The 18144-nt window shown below is 42.9% G+C and overlaps 1 protein-coding gene across 7 annotated transcripts in view; it reads right to left on the bottom strand.

Annotated features, from left to right (window-relative positions):
• The window catches only part of KLHL3 (kelch like family member 3), a 273160-nt gene that overhangs the window by 56206 nt on the left and 198810 nt on the right, over positions 1 to 18144 (bottom strand). For 6 of the 7 annotated variants that reach the window (XM_030828726.1, XM_003266419.4, XM_030828716.1 and 3 more), the window contains 2 exons: positions 17784 to 17946; positions 4646 to 4755 (listed from right to left, as the gene is read on the bottom strand). In XM_030828726.1, coding sequence (XP_030684586.1) covers positions 4646 to 4755; positions 17784 to 17946 — 273 coding nt within the window. The remainder of the gene's footprint in view (positions 1 to 4645; positions 4756 to 17783; positions 17947 to 18144) is intronic. The other variant, XM_030828745.1, reaches the window with a different exon arrangement.

Genomic DNA, 18144 nt, shown 5'->3' with positions numbered 1-18144 from the left:
CATGTGGGAGAATCAGATGCCTTGCTTTAATCTTCTTGCCTCTATCCTCAGGGTAGTGGAGTGTCTGATAGATGCATCTGACAGCAATAACTTATGCATACCCTGAGAATGACTCTATGGTCTAAGAAGAATGTGTGTTCAGTGTTCCAAGCTAAGGAATCAAGAACCTGGAGATTCATTCCCTTATCTATGAGGAACATCTGAACCCCAGCCCATCCTGGGAAATGCAGGCCATATAGGGGATTGAGGCCCTTTGTTTTGTGTTAAATGAAGGTTGCCAGGTGAAGGTCACCAGCAGGAGGGTGTTAAGTGAAAATGCTATATAAACTGCATGCATTTTACAAGCAGTTGCAATTTCCTGTCCAGCCTGCCACCACTAGACAGCCCTGTATGTAAGTGCCCTCAATAAACCCTATGTCTTGTCCGCTGCCTCTGGGCCTCTTCTTCAACCTCTTGAACATGATGCCATACCTACTGAAGTTAATAGGGGTCTGGCATGACATGAGGAAGGGGAAGGTCCTACACAATGAACTAGTGATTTTGTGTGACTCCTATCACATCCATTTGACCTCTCTCAATAACAAGAATTCTAAAATAAAAACCAAATGAAAGAAAAACAAGAGCAAAAATGGCAAGGATTCATGCCCTCCCTTACCCTCTAATTCCCCTATCTGTCCTTACTCTCTAGAAAACTGTTAAAATTATTCCCATAACCTCAGCTGGCTCAGTGCAGACTCCAGCCCCAGTGTACCTCGATCCCTTAGGGGACATCTGCTGAGTCCTTCCATGGCACCTCCTGGGGCACTGAGTCAGGCACTGTGTGTGATGCAAAGATGACTAAGGTACCCTCACAGCCCTCAAGGCAATTGAAAGCAGTAGAGGAGATAAGGAATAGGCAAAAGCAAGTGATGTTGGAAGAAGAACAGTCTCTGAGCTCTGGGAGGGGCCAGGCAGGGCTGGGGACACTGGGGAGCATGAGGTCACAACCACTCTCTGACCCTGCTAGGCACTAGGGCCCCGGGTCACGCCAACAGCCCAGACCAATATGGGCACTGGGAAGACTTCCCCTTAAGAAAGGCCCCAGTCAACAGTTATGACTACTACTAGGAGCAGTACTAGTAGTAATAACCATAATAATAGCAGCAATAACAACAGTATCTTACAGTAATGAACACTTCCCATATTCTAAGCATTTTTCATATATAATCCCATTTAATCCTCATAACAACCTTACTACCTATACTACCATTACTCACCTTTTACAGATGAGAAAACTGAGCCATAGGGAGGTTCTTTTATTCCTTCTTTCAACAGCTATTTTTTTAGTGTCTACCATGAACCTGATACCACTCCAGCAGCAATAAGCAGACAGACAAAATTCCTGTCTATCTACTTGTATATGGTACATACATTCTTGTGGGAGATAAATAACTTGCCCAGGGTTCTCAGCTTGTTTAAGTAGGGAAGTCAAGATTCAAACTGAGCCCCTCTGACTGTAGAACTTATACTTGCAAACTTCCAAGATGAAAGCTGCCTGTTACTTACACTCATCATTGATAGTAAAATATTACATTTCATCTATTTTAAGGTGCATGTATTTTTTACATGTTGATGTCTGAAATCCGGCTTCATTTTATAATATATGTTCAAAGAAATCTGTGGGCTGCACGCAGAGTAAGTCATAATTGCTGTTATGCTGTTAAGTGTGGATTTAGCGGAACACAAGTTATTTGATTACCAACCCAGTTGGGTTTTCTGCAACTGTTAACATTATATGCAGTTGAATTTTAACTTAAGATCCCTAATATTACTTCAAATACATTTTAAAATTCCACTATAAAACAGTATTGAAAGGAAAGGTTATTATGCATGCAAGAGATTGCTTATAACCCACAATGTAATTAAAGGGTGTAGAAATCACTAAATCTCCTGGAGCAGACACAGAATTTTCAAAGCCTAAAGGACTAGCATTACAATGAAAAACATCTAATTGTCAGAAGCTTCCAGCTATTTAACTTCCAGCAAGACATGATGAATTATGGAGAAGTAAAACTATGAGGTTAGCCAAAGAGAAAATGTAGGCCAAGCCCCACTATTCTTTGATAAACCTCAAAATTACACTGCCAACCTTAAAGGTACTAAAGGGATCAAGATCATGAGTAATCTGCTTTATGAAAAGCAGCACATAATTCTGAAGTTACATATAAGTTCCAAGAAGCAAATATGAAATAGAACTTCGTTAATGTGAAAAATACCTATACTCCAAACTCTGGCTATACAGAAAGAGCAACTCATATGTAAGCATATGAATTATTGAGCAACACTGCAAACAATTTTTAAGTGTATACATTTAAAGTCATGTTTCTTTGTTTCTGGAAAGATATAATTAACTCAATGGCATATTTTACCATTATCAATGGCAAAATTGGTACCATTATCATTATTAATGGTGCCTAAAAACAGATGATTGTGGCAATTACAATGACAACTGCCATTTATGGAGTGCCTGCCAAACACTATATTTGGTATTTTATATCCATTATCTCTAAGCCTCATGACAACTCTACAGAGAAGGGACTCAGAATTCCCATTTTAAATTTAAGGAAACTAAGGTTCAAAGAGACTAGTGACTTCTCAAGGTCATACAGCCAGAAAGCAGACTAGAACTAGGTATGCCTGCGTCCAAAGCCCAAGTGGTTTCCAGGGCACTATAATGCCTCTCCCTGTTAACAATCCACCCCTACTCCCACCCAGACACAGCAAGCACAGATTAGCCTTCACATGCAGAAAACTTTCTATGATCTCAAGAGCAAGATGGGCCAGCATGAATTCAAAGTAACGGGGTCCCCCAACTCTCAACACACATACCCCAAGATGATTCAAATCCTGCTGCTTATATGAGTGCTTCCATTTTCTCACTCTACACTTAGAACATGCTCAAGGGGGCCCCAAATTGACCAACTGTCTCAACATTCACATAGCCAATCAACTGACTGGTTCATCCCTTCCAATTGTGCCAATTTGACAGCAAAATCCAGAGCAGACAGTAAATATGCTTGGTAAGAAGGAAGGGTATCCTCTCAGTTTCTGACTTTAAGGCAGGAAGGGTCCTATGCACACATATGTATTCAAGGAAGCTGAGGCCTCCCTGAGCCTAAGGGAGAGTCCAGTTTATTGTGCCAGTCACCTTCTGGGGATCCATTGCTAATCTCAGGGAAGCCCACAGTTTTAACGAACGACTGTTTTTCTTCTTGATCAAACTTTTCCAGGATGGCAGGCAGGGGTTTGTGAATTTTACCCCATTCTCTGGACAAGTGAATACAATTTCATCTCAGATATAAAATCCTTTTCAATGTTTCTCCTGAAATATTCCCTCAAGAAAGAGCCTCAAGCTTGGATGCAAAGAGTGAACTAAGACATTCAAAAAACATTTATTGAGCATCTCTGAGGATAGAGAAAGGAATAAGATGTAGTCCCTAACATCAAGGAACTCAGCTGAATGTGGGAGGAGGATCAGCTCAGAACTAACTATGTACAATGAAAAGGAGAACAAGGTGAGTGTTATCCTGAAACACAGAGAAGGAAGGGATTAATTCCAGGTGCAGGGTAAATAATAAACTGGGCTAATACTGATTGAACAACTACTAGGTACCAAGGACTATACCAGGCATTTTACATATATTATCCCAATTAATTGCCCTGTAGAATATGTTCTAATACTATTATCCTCACTTTATAAAATGAGGAAACAAAGGAGAGGCAAAGTACCTCACCCAAGGTCACATAACTAATTTGTAAATAAATACTGGAGCTGAGATTTGGACCTGCTGGCCAATACTGAAGCTTATGTTATTTTCACTATAGTAGACTACATCTACTGGTATACAGAAATTTTTCCTGGTAGAAAAGGAATCTGAATCTGCTTCCTCTTCTGTAATGTGGGGACAATAGTAATAATGCCTGTTTCACAGGACTATGGTAGAGGCAGAATGAGCCCAAGATCATAAAGCACTTAGCATAGTGTTTGGCAAACTGTAAGTGTTCAGTAAATAGTGGCAGCTTTGTCATCATGATCATCACTGTTATTTCTTCTCTAAAGAGTCTAGAATGTAGTAGTCATGAGCCAGAAAGCCTTTTTTTAATTTTTATTTTTAAAGGGATTTAAAAGAAAAAAAAAGCTGTTGTTTTTCTCTGAAAGAAAAGACAAGACTGGCCAGGGGTGGTGGCTCACACCTGTCATCCCAGCATTTTGGGAGACTGAGGCAGGCAAGGTCAGGAGTTCGAGACCAGTCTGGTCAACATAGTGAAACCCTGTCTCTACTGAAAATACAAAAAATTAGCTGGGCGTGGTGGCGGGTACCTATAATCCCAGCTACTCAGGAGGCTGAGGCAGGGGAATCGCTTGAACCTAGGAGGCAGAGGTTGCAGTGAGCCGAGATCACACCATTGCACTCCAGCCTGGGCGACAGAGCAAGACTCCATCTCAAAAAGGAAAGAAGGAAGGAAGGAAGGAAGGAAGGAAGGAAGGAAGGAAGGAAGGAAGGAAGGAAGGAAGGAGAAAAGAAAAGATCTCACCAAACCACAAGTCCTTCCCATGACCACCTGACGAGTGAAGTTCCCATTTCCCCAATGAGCTATGTCATACCTTCTCTTCTGAAGAAACGGTCAGCTTGTCGCTGGATATCAAGCTGCACACCTGGTCCAGACTCAGGCTAAGAAATTCTTCTCCTAGCATCACCTCTGGAAAGTGCTGCTCTGTTCCAAAAAAAAAAAGCAGAAGTTAAGAAAACAAATTTGTAACACACTTCTGCCCTTCCATGACAATCTGTGGGATTCACAGTAGAGTCCTGGAGCAGGCGAGGGGGGCCATGGAGGGAAAGGGAGTGAAACAAAGACAGAGACATCATGGCTGGAGGGAAATTTGCCTTTTAATTCAGCAGTGATGACATCACCCACTATGATCCTCTGTCCTGAACATCAACACAGACAAAAATGGGGCAGACAGATCTGAGTTTGTATTTTTTCCATGCTCCATGAGATTAATAATAGCATTGCAGAAAAGCCTCACTGGGACCTGCCTCCATAATTGAGCTCATTTCCCCTCAGAGTGCAAGCTGGTAGAGTTGCAGACAGTGCACCCTGAAGCTCAGCCAAACAAAAATGGGTCAGAACTGCTGTGTGTCTGAGAGGTCTCTGGGGGTTCTTATAGGAAGTCAACACTAGAAGGTCAGAAGATGGGATCATCCTTTCTTGCCCAAAGTCAAGCCTACTATTGTGAGTCTCTGGTTCATAAGGAGGCCCAACTAAGCATTCATCCAGGTGTAGTGGCAACAAGGTGACCCCACCACCCCTAGGAACAGTCCAGGGAGCCAGGCCTATGGAACTGTAAGACAGAGGGGAATCTGGTGACAACCAGAATAAGATAAAACCCACAGGCCTAAGATCCACAAAAGGGAAATGCCAGGGACAATTCCTACCCTGATATTTTTCGAGGCTATCATCCTGCTATTAGAGAATTATATTCACTGAAATGTCATCTACTTCAGAAAGAAGGAGCCTAGGTTCAAATCCTGGCTTTGCCATTTATGATTATGTTTTTGGGCCAATGGCATCATTACTATGTTGCCCAGGCTGGTCGTGATCTCCTAGGCTCAAGTGATCCTCCTGCCTCAGCCTCCTGAATAGCTGGGACTATAGACAAAAGCCACTGCACCTGACTTCATCAACTTCATAAAAATCAAACAAAGAATTTAAGATTTAAATCATTTCTTGTGAAAATCATTTTTAACTTTTTATATTGAAATAATTTCAGACCCAAATAATTCTCACACAAATTTCTACCTTCATCCAGATTCCCTAAACGTTAATAGTTTACTCTCAAATATTGAGTTATAAACAATATTTTCCATCTTCCACTGAACAAAAATGGCTCCCCACTTGCTCTACACCAGCCTATTGATATTATCATGGTCACAACTAAAGGTTGTCCATCTTGAAACTCAGGAATGTTTACACATAACAAGACAAATCTGAAAGTCAGTTTCTTTATGAAGGGAACCAACTGTCAACATCAACATGGTAAGAAGCTGGTCTTTGCTTCTCTGTATATCAATACAAAAAAAAAGCCTTTAGTTTTTAAGTTAAACATTCAAAAAACCTTCTTAACTATGGAAATATTTAAGACTAGATAATATTTTTTTAAGTGTTCATTGCTAAAGATCTTAAAATAAAAGCAAGGGAGCAATCTTCTTTGGATGGTGAGAATTTATTCTTGGGCTGGAAGCTGGGAAAGTACTGGATTCTCCCTCCATTCCCTTTCTGGTCCAAGAAGTCTTTGGACCACAGTCCCCTGCCAATTGGTAACACCCAAGAAACAGCAGATAGAAAAAGCAGTCACCACACAAGCCACCACACCATGAGCAAGCACAGGACATTGAGGGTCTCTGGACCAGCCACAGCTGAGCTCAGCAGGACCACACGGTTCTTAGGAGAGTCCCGCAAACCAGCACCAACATCTCTGGCCCAGAGCCACAACTGGCCTTCCCACATGTATCTTTGGCTGACCAAAAACCTGACAGCTGGAGAAGGGAAAAGAACAAGAGGTGGTAAGAAAATAAAATTCTATGCTGTGAAATAAAAATTTCCTCAGAGCTCATAAGATTGTAGATAGGCTTAGATTTTGAAAGGGAAGATAAAGGAGGTGCAGTAATGTACATTCTAGGTGATGTGGGGAACAAATTAGAAATCCTTAGAGATAAATCAAGACAAAAAGTAGTCAGCACCCCACCTCCATCTCTCTGTCCCTCCCCTGCTGCAGGGTTTGAATCTAAACCCCTTCTTTCTGAAGTGGGCTGCTTCTCTGCCCATCTGGAACCTTCCACTGAAATCCCATTCAGAAATCCTCCCAGGAAGCAGCATCTGGTGGGGAAGGGGCAACAAGAGAAATAGCAGGCAGCAGCTTCTCACCCAGGGCTGGCACCCAGGGATCTGTGAGGTTTGTAGGGCATAAGCAAAAAGAGACAAAGAAAGCGATCAAAGAGGAAAATGCCTTCCCTTTTCCATTTAGTCTAAGGAGACAGGGGTAACCCCCAAAGTCTTTGAACTAGGGTCCCCTCTCTGTTAGCAACACTCAAGAAACAACAGGATAGAAAAGACAGGAACAGGATGCTCCAGCTAACTCCATTTCCTGGGAAATAGGATTTCCCCAGAAGACTTTGTATTCCAGTCAGCCCTCTCCACAGCTGCTTCCTGGAAAGAACCCACTTTGCTCCCAGAAGATACCTTCCTGAATCATCTTCTATTTTGAACAATTATTTGGGGGGTTTTTTGTTTTGTTTTGCTTTGCTTTTAATGTATTAATGGAGAATGTAGTAAAGAGCCTTGGCTAAGGGTCAGAAGACCTGGGTTCACATCTTATAGTCACTTCTTCCTAGGCTTTGCCATCCATTTTATGGATGGCATGCTCATCCATAAAAGGCAATCATAACACCTGACATAAGTCTCAAGATTGTTTTGCAGCCCAAAGATAATAATATATATTAATTCATTTTGATAGCTTTAAGAAAGTCTTCAGAAATTAAGGATAAATATTACCAGCCTGTGTTCCCGCTTCCCAAAGCCCAGTTCTGTGAGCAGCAACACTTTTTTTTTTTTTTTTTTTTTTTTTTTTGAGATGGAGTTTCACTATTTGCCCAGGGTGGAGTGCAATGGCACAATCTCGGCTCACTGCAACCTCTGCCTCCCGGGTTCAAGTGATTCTCCTGCCTCAGTCTCCCAAGTAGCTGAGATTACAGGTGTCCACTACCACGCCCGGCTTATCTTTTGTATTTTTAGTAGAGACGGGGTTTCACCATGTTGGTCAGGCTGGTCTCGAACTCCTGACCTCAGATGATCCACCCGCCTCAGTCACCCAAAGTGCTGGGATTACAGGTGTGAGCCACTGCAGCCAGCAGCACCACTCTTTGACAGAGAAGATTTTCTATATCAAGATATCCCTTGGGGTCAGGCACAGTGGCTCATACCTATAATCCTAACACTTTAGAAGGCTGCACAGGAAGATTACTTGAGGCCAGGGGTTCAAGACCAGCCTGGTCAATAAAGTGAGGCCTCTCTCTATTTAAAAAAAAAAATTGTAAGACATCCTTTAGGACTGCAGGTCCTATGCGCAAGGCTGTGGACCTGCAAGATCTTAGAGACCAAATTTAATTCTATCGAATTCAACAAACTGTACCGTGATATAGATGTTATTCAGTTCCTTGAGGCTGCAGGCTTCCCATATATTAAATGGAAATAATAATAGTACATAAGGTGATATGGGCATTAAATAAAGAAATAGATGTAACTCACATTTACTGAGTCCATTGCAGGTGCTAGATAACTCTTACTGTATGATGTATCAAACGCAGCATTTCTTCAAAAATGAAGAAACCAGAAGTGATGTCTATAACGACCCTACTGCCTCACAAGCAAGACAAGACAAGGCACCAATAACTCCATCCCAAAGTCCACCTCTCACATGACTGAGAGAGGTACTTTCAGTACAAACAAAGGCAGGGAACAGGAAAATTCAGAGCATGTGTAAAGATCGGTAATAGTGAAGTCTAGCTAGAACCTAGGTGATGTCTTCATTCGTCCAACAAAGGTTTGCTGAGCACTCCCTAAGTATGAGGAGCTCTGCAGGCTCTTGGAGATGCAATGGAGAGGCAGATAAGGCTAGATCCTGGGGGAGGGATGCATGTGCCGGGGGCATAGTACCTTTTAACCATGGGTTAGCCCTTGAAGGGTAACTCTCCAATAATAACTAACTTTTCTTATCGTTTCACTTCTTTTTCTTAAGGAGGGGTGGACACAGAGAAAAGTAAGTCAGTTAATTAAGAGTTCTGGTTAAGAGTCCTAATTAGCCAGCCTTTACTATAAGTAACAAATATTGTTTAAGTTCCATGTCCTGATTGGTAAAACACAATGAGTATATTCCTGTCCATGTGGATGGGAAATTATGGAGAAGAGGAAGAGGCACCATACAACTTTCAGTCTTTTCCCCATCAAGCAACACAAACATATCTTCCCAATGTTAAAACGATGATAAAATTTGGGTGATACATTCCTAGGCAAGGGCTTTCTCTGGGGGTACAGTTGGGTCTCGGAGAAAGTTGAGGCCATTTCCTAATACTAGCTAACACCATTCTAAGCATTTTACATATATTATGTCTCTCAATCCCCGCCAAAGCCCTACTAAAGTGAGTATCAACGTCCCCATTTTACAGATGGAGAAACGGAAGCTCAGAAAGTCTAAGACATGTGCTTAGGTTTACAGAACAGCAAACCTGGTAGAGCCAGGTTTTGAACCAAGATTGCCCAATTATAATAATAAATATTCTGATGAGTATCTTAGGTACCAAGATAAACACCAATCCTGAGCAGTCCACTGGGGTAAAATTCAACACAGACATCAGAAAACCTTAAGAATCCCTCTCAGGGGTGCTGGATATAGAGACAGAAAGAGGCATAGACAGAGAATATGCATCTAAAAACCTTTCTTTGGGGAAAAAAGAGAATAATCTTAGTCCCTAAATTCCTAACTTCTTGGCATTTTGGAGTCAGTTCTGGGTTCAAATCTCAGACCTAACCCCAGAATTAAGATATTTCCCTAATCCCCCCATCCACTAGGCCAGAGGAAGTGATAGTCTTTGGGGTTCCCAAAGCCCCCCAAACAAGATATAACAATCATATCCCTAATCACCCTGCTTTATTACATGAATTGTTCTATTCTATTAGGACTGGGAGCCCCATGAGGTCAGAGATCAAGTCTGTGTTCTTTGAAGCTGAATCCTCAGTCTCCAGCATAATATCTGTATGTAATGAGCTCTAAAATTATTACTGCACTTTCCTGACTGTTCTTCAAGACTGCCTAGGGTTCAGGCAACCTCTCAAGCTAGCCTCAGGACTATTCTTCTCTCTTCATGGAATGAAATACCTAAACCTTTGATCTGGTTCATCTAACCTACAAGCTCAGAACAAATGGAATGATGACCCATCTGTGACTTCCTTGACCTGCAGAGATGAAATAAACCCCATAAGCCTCATAATTCCCAGGGCCAGCAGCCCCAGGGAACAGGTGTGAGTGCCTCTGAATTGAACCACAGGTCACACCCTCAGGAGAGACTGGCTGACACAGGTGGACACACAAACAAAATGGAAACATTTTGGCAGGGGGAAAAAACAAAACCACAGAACTGCCTTAAAACTCTCTCTTCTGCCCCTTATTACTCTATTTTTAGAGGCCAGAGGCAAGCTTTCTTGAATCAATATTTAGCTTTCCAGGCTCACAGTTTCTCTGCTCTAGCGAAAAGGCTCAGCTCCCACAGGGAAGTAACAGAGACCCACCTTGACCTCTTCTCAGAAGGGTCATGACCACCAGCCCTCAGACTCTAAATATTACTACCTCCACACTCCCTGGGAAGGCAGGAAATAAGCTCTCTTTCCATGTTGCCTTACTCCAGAAATATTATGTGTTGTCCTCTCCCTCTCTTTCTCTCTCTCTCTCTTTCTCTCTCTCTCTCTCTCTCTCTCTCTCACACACACACACACACACACACACACACACACGCATGCATACACACACACAGCCAAGGGCCATAACAGTGCTATTGATTCAACAGTGAGGTTCCCCATAACCCAGAAAATGGAACAAGTGAAGTTTCCTAAAATCCTAACAAAGAGCAAGCAACAAAACCTATCTGTGTCTGCACGACTGCCTCATTTGCCACCTTCAAATTAGATGCAAAAAATCCAAGAGAGGCAGGAGTGAGGCAACCATCATGGAAAATAGGCTGGGCTGGTCTGCGTGGGTGGGAAATAAGTAGCGGGGCTTAGGACACAGACCTCTGCAGTCAGCTGGCCTCACTCTGGCACTGCCACTTACAAGCTGTTAATATACGATCTTGGACAAGTTACTAAACCTCTCTGGGGTTACAGTTTCTTCACCTATAAGCTGAGAAAATAATAACTCTTATACTTAAGTGAACAAAATGAGGCCATGCCTATGAATCATGTAGCACCATTCCTGGCACCTAGCAAATGTTCAAAAATGATAGAAATGCCCAACATTATGATCATCATTATTTCATGGTGACAAGTTAGGAGCAGCAATTTTAGAAGAGAACTCTCAATGAGTCAGAGATTTATGTTTTTTAATGATTTTCCAAATTTTTCTGCTGCCTTAATTTAATTACTTCATTCCATGATCTCAAATGACAATCAATCAAAAAAAGGCCATTTCTCTCCATAAGCACGTGAACTCCAATGGCTTTTCCATCCCATGGCTGGAGGTTTTCGCTTAGCTTTGGCAGACTGATGTAAACAATATGTCCAAAGAATTTTAATTGCTATTTCATTAATGAAGTCCCATTAACATCCCTCCCAAACAGCTCTGCTGATGGCCTAGTGTATGGCTGTCCAATTACCAAACAACAAAGTCCCCATAAACCTAGGCCCTGGCCTCTGAGGTTAAAGATTAAGCAGTCCCTGGAAACAACAATAATGAGGTATAAGAAACAGGCTGTGAAAGACACTGGGGTCCATTTCCCAGCTACTAGCTGCCCAGGAAGACTGTGATGCCATTAGCTAAGGCAGTCAGCTTCTAAATGCGGGACCTACCCTCCCCACCCCAGAATAACATATATCATAGCAAAGATATGGGGGACTTCCCTGAGGGGGAAACTGAATCCAGAGGAAGCTGGAGGGACTGCCATAGCAGGAAGTGACAGGGCCCTTCCAAACAGGAAACCAAATAGGCAGCTGGACATAGAGATGATGCTTCAGCCCCCACAAAGTTGTGCTCTCGCTGGAAAAGCCAAGGACCTATCAGAAGGCAAGACTGGCTTTAAAATAAAGTCACATTTGTTTAGAGAGCAAGATGGCAAAATCTATCAAAAAATTTTTTAATGTACATTCTCTTTGATCCAACAACTATGCTACTAAGATTGTACCCTACAGGTATACTAGCAAGTGTACTCCAAAATATTATGTATAAGAATTCTCACGGAAGCATTTTAAATAAAAGAAAAAACTGGAAACATTAATGTCCAACAATAGAAGACTGGTTAAATAAATTATACTCCATCCATGAGATGCAGCAGACTAAAAGAATAAGATATAGCCATACACAAGGGTGAGGAAATAATTGCAAGATTTGTATTGTCAAACAAAAGTCCAACAAGTACACAGTGTTTCTGTTTGTGTAAGTTAAAAAGCATAATATATAAATTCTGTAAGGATACCAAGGATCTCCCCACTTCAGAGAGACAGCCTGGGAGAAGACTGGCTTTGCATTTTATACCTCTATGTACTGCTTACATTTTTTGGTCATGAGTATAAATTGCTTTTATTGAATATATTACCTAAATTTTTCAAACAATGGTCTAGAAATGTATCTGCTAACATGGAAAGACATTCAGAATATACTGCTAAGAATGTTTTTTTAAGAGATGGGGTGTCTTACTATGTTACCCAGGCTGGATTCAAATTCCGGGGCTCAAGCTATGCATGAAAGCTTGAGCTATCAACCTCAACCTCCCAAGTAGCTGGGACTATAGGCACCTGCTACTGTACCTGGCTAAAATGTTTTTTTAGCTGGAAAGCATACATATACAATGAAAAAGAGTTGGAAGGATATACATCAAGGTGCTGCCCAGCAGTTCTCTCTGGGTAGGATTGTGGTATATTCTTTCTACCCATGTGCTTTTTCTGTAATAGTCAGGGATGAGTTTTTATTAAAATAGAAATAATAACAACAATAATAACAACAGAAAAAGAAAGCTTTTTAGAGAAGGAAAAGAAAGAGAATTCAGCAGCTAAACTGGAATCTACAGACAAGTGAAGGCAAAGCAAAGCTAGCCAGAAACTGGGAAGAGTAGGGGAGGCTGGACAGGACATACCTGCCTGCACTACACATCTAGATAAAGAGAAAACAAAACCAGAAGTCCTGGAAATCCTTCCTCCCCAAAAGTGCATGTGGTCTGCAGCAGCAGTGACCTGAGGATTCCTGTCTCTCCTGCCTGGACCCAACTCTGAGGCTCCCTCACTGCAGATGATGAGGTTGGCAGGGAGGCTCCACAGCACAGCCCCCATGCTGTCTACTTCCATAGAATGCTCTCCTCCCCATTCCCCCTGTTCCCCAGATCATCCTGGAAACAGGATAGGATGCGCTACTCCCATGATAGAGAGGAGAAAATAGGCTCAGGATTACTCAGCTCCAAAATGTTAGCTGGTCTGATTCGATTCCTAGTTCTGATCTTGAAGGGCTCCTTGTAGTTTGTTGGCATGAAATACCTTCTAACTCAAAGCCTAGGTCCAGGGAGACCTGTGACCACAGAGACCAATGTTTTCCCTTGTGTGTGACCCTAGTGGGTGCCTGCACCCCTGCACTTACAGTAGAGTGAGGTCACAGGTCTGTCTCAAGAGGCAGAGATGGCAGAGAACCCCAGGCTCCATCTAAAGTCAGGGGTACAAGGAAAAAAGCAGGCCCACATCAGTGGGTGGGTTCAAGGGAGTAAGCATGGATAATCATTTTCTACTTCTTCTCTAAATACTGCACAATCTAAACTTCATTCCCTTCTTCTAACATCTTTGCATCATGGCCTTATCTTCTGCATTATACTACTTTAAAAATATTACCTCCCTAGTATGCAGAGCAGAGTGGGCTGCAGAGAAAGCCACCCAGGAGAGGATCACAGGCTCCACAGAAGGCCTGCATAACAGGGAGAAGACTCTCAGCCTGAAGATCATGCTGACCCAGCCAGGGAAAGTAGGAGGGCCTGCTCACTCATTCAGTGAGGGAACAGGCTCCATGTGCCTGGGAGGAAGTCACCCGACAGGGAAGAGAAGAAGACACCCACATGGCACTTCCTCCATCCCAAGATGATGACATACCCTGTGTCTAGCGGACAGCTGGATGTCTGTCTACACTGTCTGGTTGTTGGGATTTGGTGACTACATTGCACAGGCTTCTAGGAACATGCTTTCAATGGAAAATGCCAACTCTAGCCACATGCACTCCTCAGTTACTGATTCACAGGGCATCCTTATGTCCAAACTGGGCCTAGAAGCTGTAGAATGTAATAAACACTGGCTCTGGAGTCAGCACCGTCTGGGCTTGAATCCTGCCTTCTGTTCCTTCTGTCACTATGTGACCTCAACAAATTACTTCACCTCTCTGTGCCCTGGTTTCCTCAGCTATCGTATGCATTAAATGGGATGATGCCAATAAAATGCTTAGCATAGGGTATGACCCAAAGGGAGAGCTCAATAAACACTAGCTAAGAATAATTCATCAGGATGTCTGCATACACAAACCCATAATGCGGACAGAACTCAATCACTATGACAGCAACAGGACCAAGGAGCACCAGAAAGATGGATGTGTTCCCAGCTGCATCTGTTGCACTCTCCCACAGATGAGTCTCATCATCAGATAATGAAAGGGGCAAAGGGAGAAAACACAGACATTGAAAGTTGGGAAAAGCCAGGCCAGAAGAGCCCGGGAGCCCTATTAAAGCGGGGGATTCACATTAGAGAAATGCACATCAAAACTACCAAGTGATACCATCTCATACCAGTCAGGATGGCTATTATTAAAAAGTCAAAAAACAACAGATGCTGGCAAAGTTGCAGAGAAAAGGGAATGCTTATATACTGCTGGTGGGAATGTAAATTAATTCAGCTACTGTGGAAAACAGTCTGGAGATTTCTTAAAGAACTAAAAATAGAACCACCATTTGACCCAGCAACCCCATTACTGGGTATATACCCAAAGAAGAATAAATTGTTCTACCAAAAGACACATGCACACATGTTCATTAAGCACTATTCACAATAGCAAAGACATGCAATCAATCTAGGTGCCCATCCACAATGGATTGGATAAAGAAAATGTGGTACACCATGGAATACTATGCAGCCATAAAAAGAACAAAATCATGTCCTTTGCAGGAACATGGACACAGCTGGAGGCCATTATCCTAAGTTAATTAACACAGAAACACCAAATATCGCGTTTTCACTTGTAAGTGGGAACTAAACCCTGGGTGCCTATGGACATAAAGATGGGAACAACAGACAGCAGGGACTCCAAAAGGAGTGGGGGCAAGGGCTGATAAATTTCCTATTGGGTACTATGTTCACCATCTGAGTAATGGGATCAACAGAAGCCAAAACTCAGCATCACACAACATACAAATGTAACAAACCTGCACATGTACCTCTTGAATCTAGAATGTAATTTTAAATTTTAAAAAAGGTGGGGATTCAGTACACTCCCCAAACCTCAGACAACTGTATCAGCCAATTAGGGTGGGATATGTGCTAGGTGTGCACACACATGCATGCACACACTATGTGGAAGGAGAGGGCTGGTAAGAGGAGACACAGAAGGAGACAGAATTTCTGACATCTAAGCACTCTCCCTTTGCCACTGCACTAGCAAACGTTTCTGAAAAGAATCTGCAGGCCAGGCACAGTGGCTCACGCCTGTAATCCCAGCACTTTGGGAGGCTGAGGCAGGCGGGTCACAAGGTCAGGAGATCGAGACCATCTTGGCTAACATGGTGAAACCCCATCTCTACTAAAAATACAAAAAATCAGCCTGGCATGGTGGCAGGCGCCTGTAGTCCCAGCTACTCGGGAGGCTGAGGCAGGGGAATGGCGTGAACCCGGGAGGCAGGGCTTGCAGTGAGCTGAGATTGCGCCACTGCACTCCAGCCTGGGCGACAGAGCGAGATTCCATCTCAAAAAAAAAAAAAAAAAAAATCTGCAGAGAAAATGCTTGCCTTAGCAAAGAGCTTGGCTCCTGCTAAAGCAAAGACTTAGCACATCCAACCATCTAGAAAGTGACCTCTTCAAAGGCTTCACTGGGAGCCCTCCCCAGGAAGAGAAAGGGCTCCCTAAGTGAAGATGGAAAGGCAGTGGAGAATATGCAGGGAAAAGAGAGCACAGGAACGGCAGAGAAGCAGAAGGGTCAAGGTTCAGAGTCAGAAAGAATCAGCAGGACTCAGAATTGAGGCTACTGTGTAATGTCCTTCACAAAAATCATCATATCAAGACTATCTTTACAAGTCTTCAGAAAGAAGACTTGTTTGTGCCTTCAGAAACAGGCTGCAGGGAGACATGAGAGTCTCTGCAGGCTCCTGGGGTCAGGGACTTAATCAGAGAGAAAAAGCATGCCAAGAAACAGAGCAAATGCTTGTTGCTTTGTTGACCAAGAGGCTAACACAGCACAGGTAGCTAGCTGGCAGGTGGGCAGCCAGTAGGTCCTCAGCTAATTTCCAGACACTGGCTGAACAGGAGACACTGAACAGCATAGCAGCCATGACAGTGCTTGAGCAGGGGGAAGAAGGAGGTGTTTTACTGCAAGGGAAGAAGGTGGCCATGACTGAATTTATCAAGTTAAATGATCAGACCTATTTCCTAGTCATTCATCATCTTTCTTCAGGCTGGAACAAGTGGCAATGAAGATTTCTTTCCAGCTAGCTAAATAAACATGGTGGACTGAATATAAATGTTCATTTCTACTCCCTCCCAAAACCCCATTAAAATAATAGAATGACAAGCTCTAGTGCAGAGAACGTCTCCAAGAAAAATAAGTGAACCAACAGATTATCTAATGTATTGAGGACTGTTCTAACAAGAATTAGTGGTAGAACCATACACTATGCAAGAGAAAAAGACAATTATTAACTGCCCTTCTTATTAAAGTTTTCTGATTTAAAAAAAACACTATAATTATAATAGATGGCTTAGTTCAGTTGTGGAAATGGTATTTGGACAACAAAGAGGGGGATGGCTGCATGTGTATAAGGGGAAAGTCTGCAAAAGCTCAATCTTATTCTTCTGGAGAAGTCAACAAATAATATCTAAAACTAATAAATCAAAAAATAGCAGTTACACATATTATTTTGATAAATGGACGTGAGTAGCAGATGAAGTAGCTTTTAGGTGGATCAGAACCTGCATTTTAATTCCTTAAGGATTGAAAATGAGTGGCTCTGGAGCACAAGACTCAGTGTGGAAAGGTGGAGCAGGACACTTCTCATCATTATAAGCCCTGCAATAGTACGTGACTTTTTTTTTTTTTTTAGACGGAGTCTCGCTCTGTCACCCAGGCTGGAGTGCAGTGGCGAAATCTCGGCTCACTGCAAGCTCCGCCTCCCAGGTTCACACCATTCTCCTGCCTCAGCCTCCCAAGTAGCTGGGACTACAGGCGCCCGCCACCAAGCTTGGCTATTTTTTTTTTTTTTTTTTTTTTAATAGAGACAGGGGTTTCACCGTGTTAGCCAGATAGTCTCGATCTCCTGACCTCGTGATCCGCCCGCCTCAGCCTCCCAAAGTGCTGGGATTACAGGCGTGAGCCACCATGCCTGGCCAATACGTGACTTTTAAAAGAATGTTCATGGAACACTCAGATAAAAACAAAGGTTTTCTTAACAATAACAAGACCTAGCTCAAGACCTAGCTCAGTTTGCTCTCCCCACTCCCCAAGTCTTCTTGGATCTCCTTCCTCTACTCTAGTGAAAATTGCGTCTGTACCATCCCCTTGGCAATTAATCATTTTCCACTTGGCAATGAGCTAAACTCTCCTATCATTAATTATCTTTCCACCTGTATCCCTAACTAAATCATAGCTGCTTCACAGCAGAGAACACTTCTCATAATCTTTGAGGAGTCTGCAGAAGACCAGGTGATTAGATCCACAAACTCAGAGGAGGTGCAGCAGTCCGGCTCCCCCTTACCTGCGTAGGCATTGGCCTGCTGCAGAAGGTCAGTGCAGGTGTGCACATCTGCAAACGCACGGATGCCCAGGCAATTGGTGGGATGCAACTGAGACTGCAGGAAGTCACAGCAGTTCTGCCGAACATCCATGAGCTGCAGCAAGCTGGCTGCCGGGAGCAGCACCTGCAAGAGAAGGTAACATTCTCAGACATTGGATCCCACTGGCAGGGACTCATCTGCCTTTTCCTATCATATCACTCCCATGCTCAAGATCTTTTCATGGCTTTCCACTGCCTGCCCAATAAGTCCAAACTTCCTAGCCTGCTTTCCAGCCCTATTTCCCACTACTCTGCCCTTCACGGACCCTTAACACCAGCAGAT

Source organism: Nomascus leucogenys, chromosome 2 (assembly GCF_006542625.1).
Source record: "Nomascus leucogenys isolate Asia chromosome 2, Asia_NLE_v1, whole genome shotgun sequence".
Taxonomy (NCBI): domain Eukaryota; kingdom Metazoa; phylum Chordata; class Mammalia; order Primates; family Hylobatidae; genus Nomascus; species Nomascus leucogenys.
This window is presented reverse-complemented; position numbering and strand designations above follow the sequence as displayed.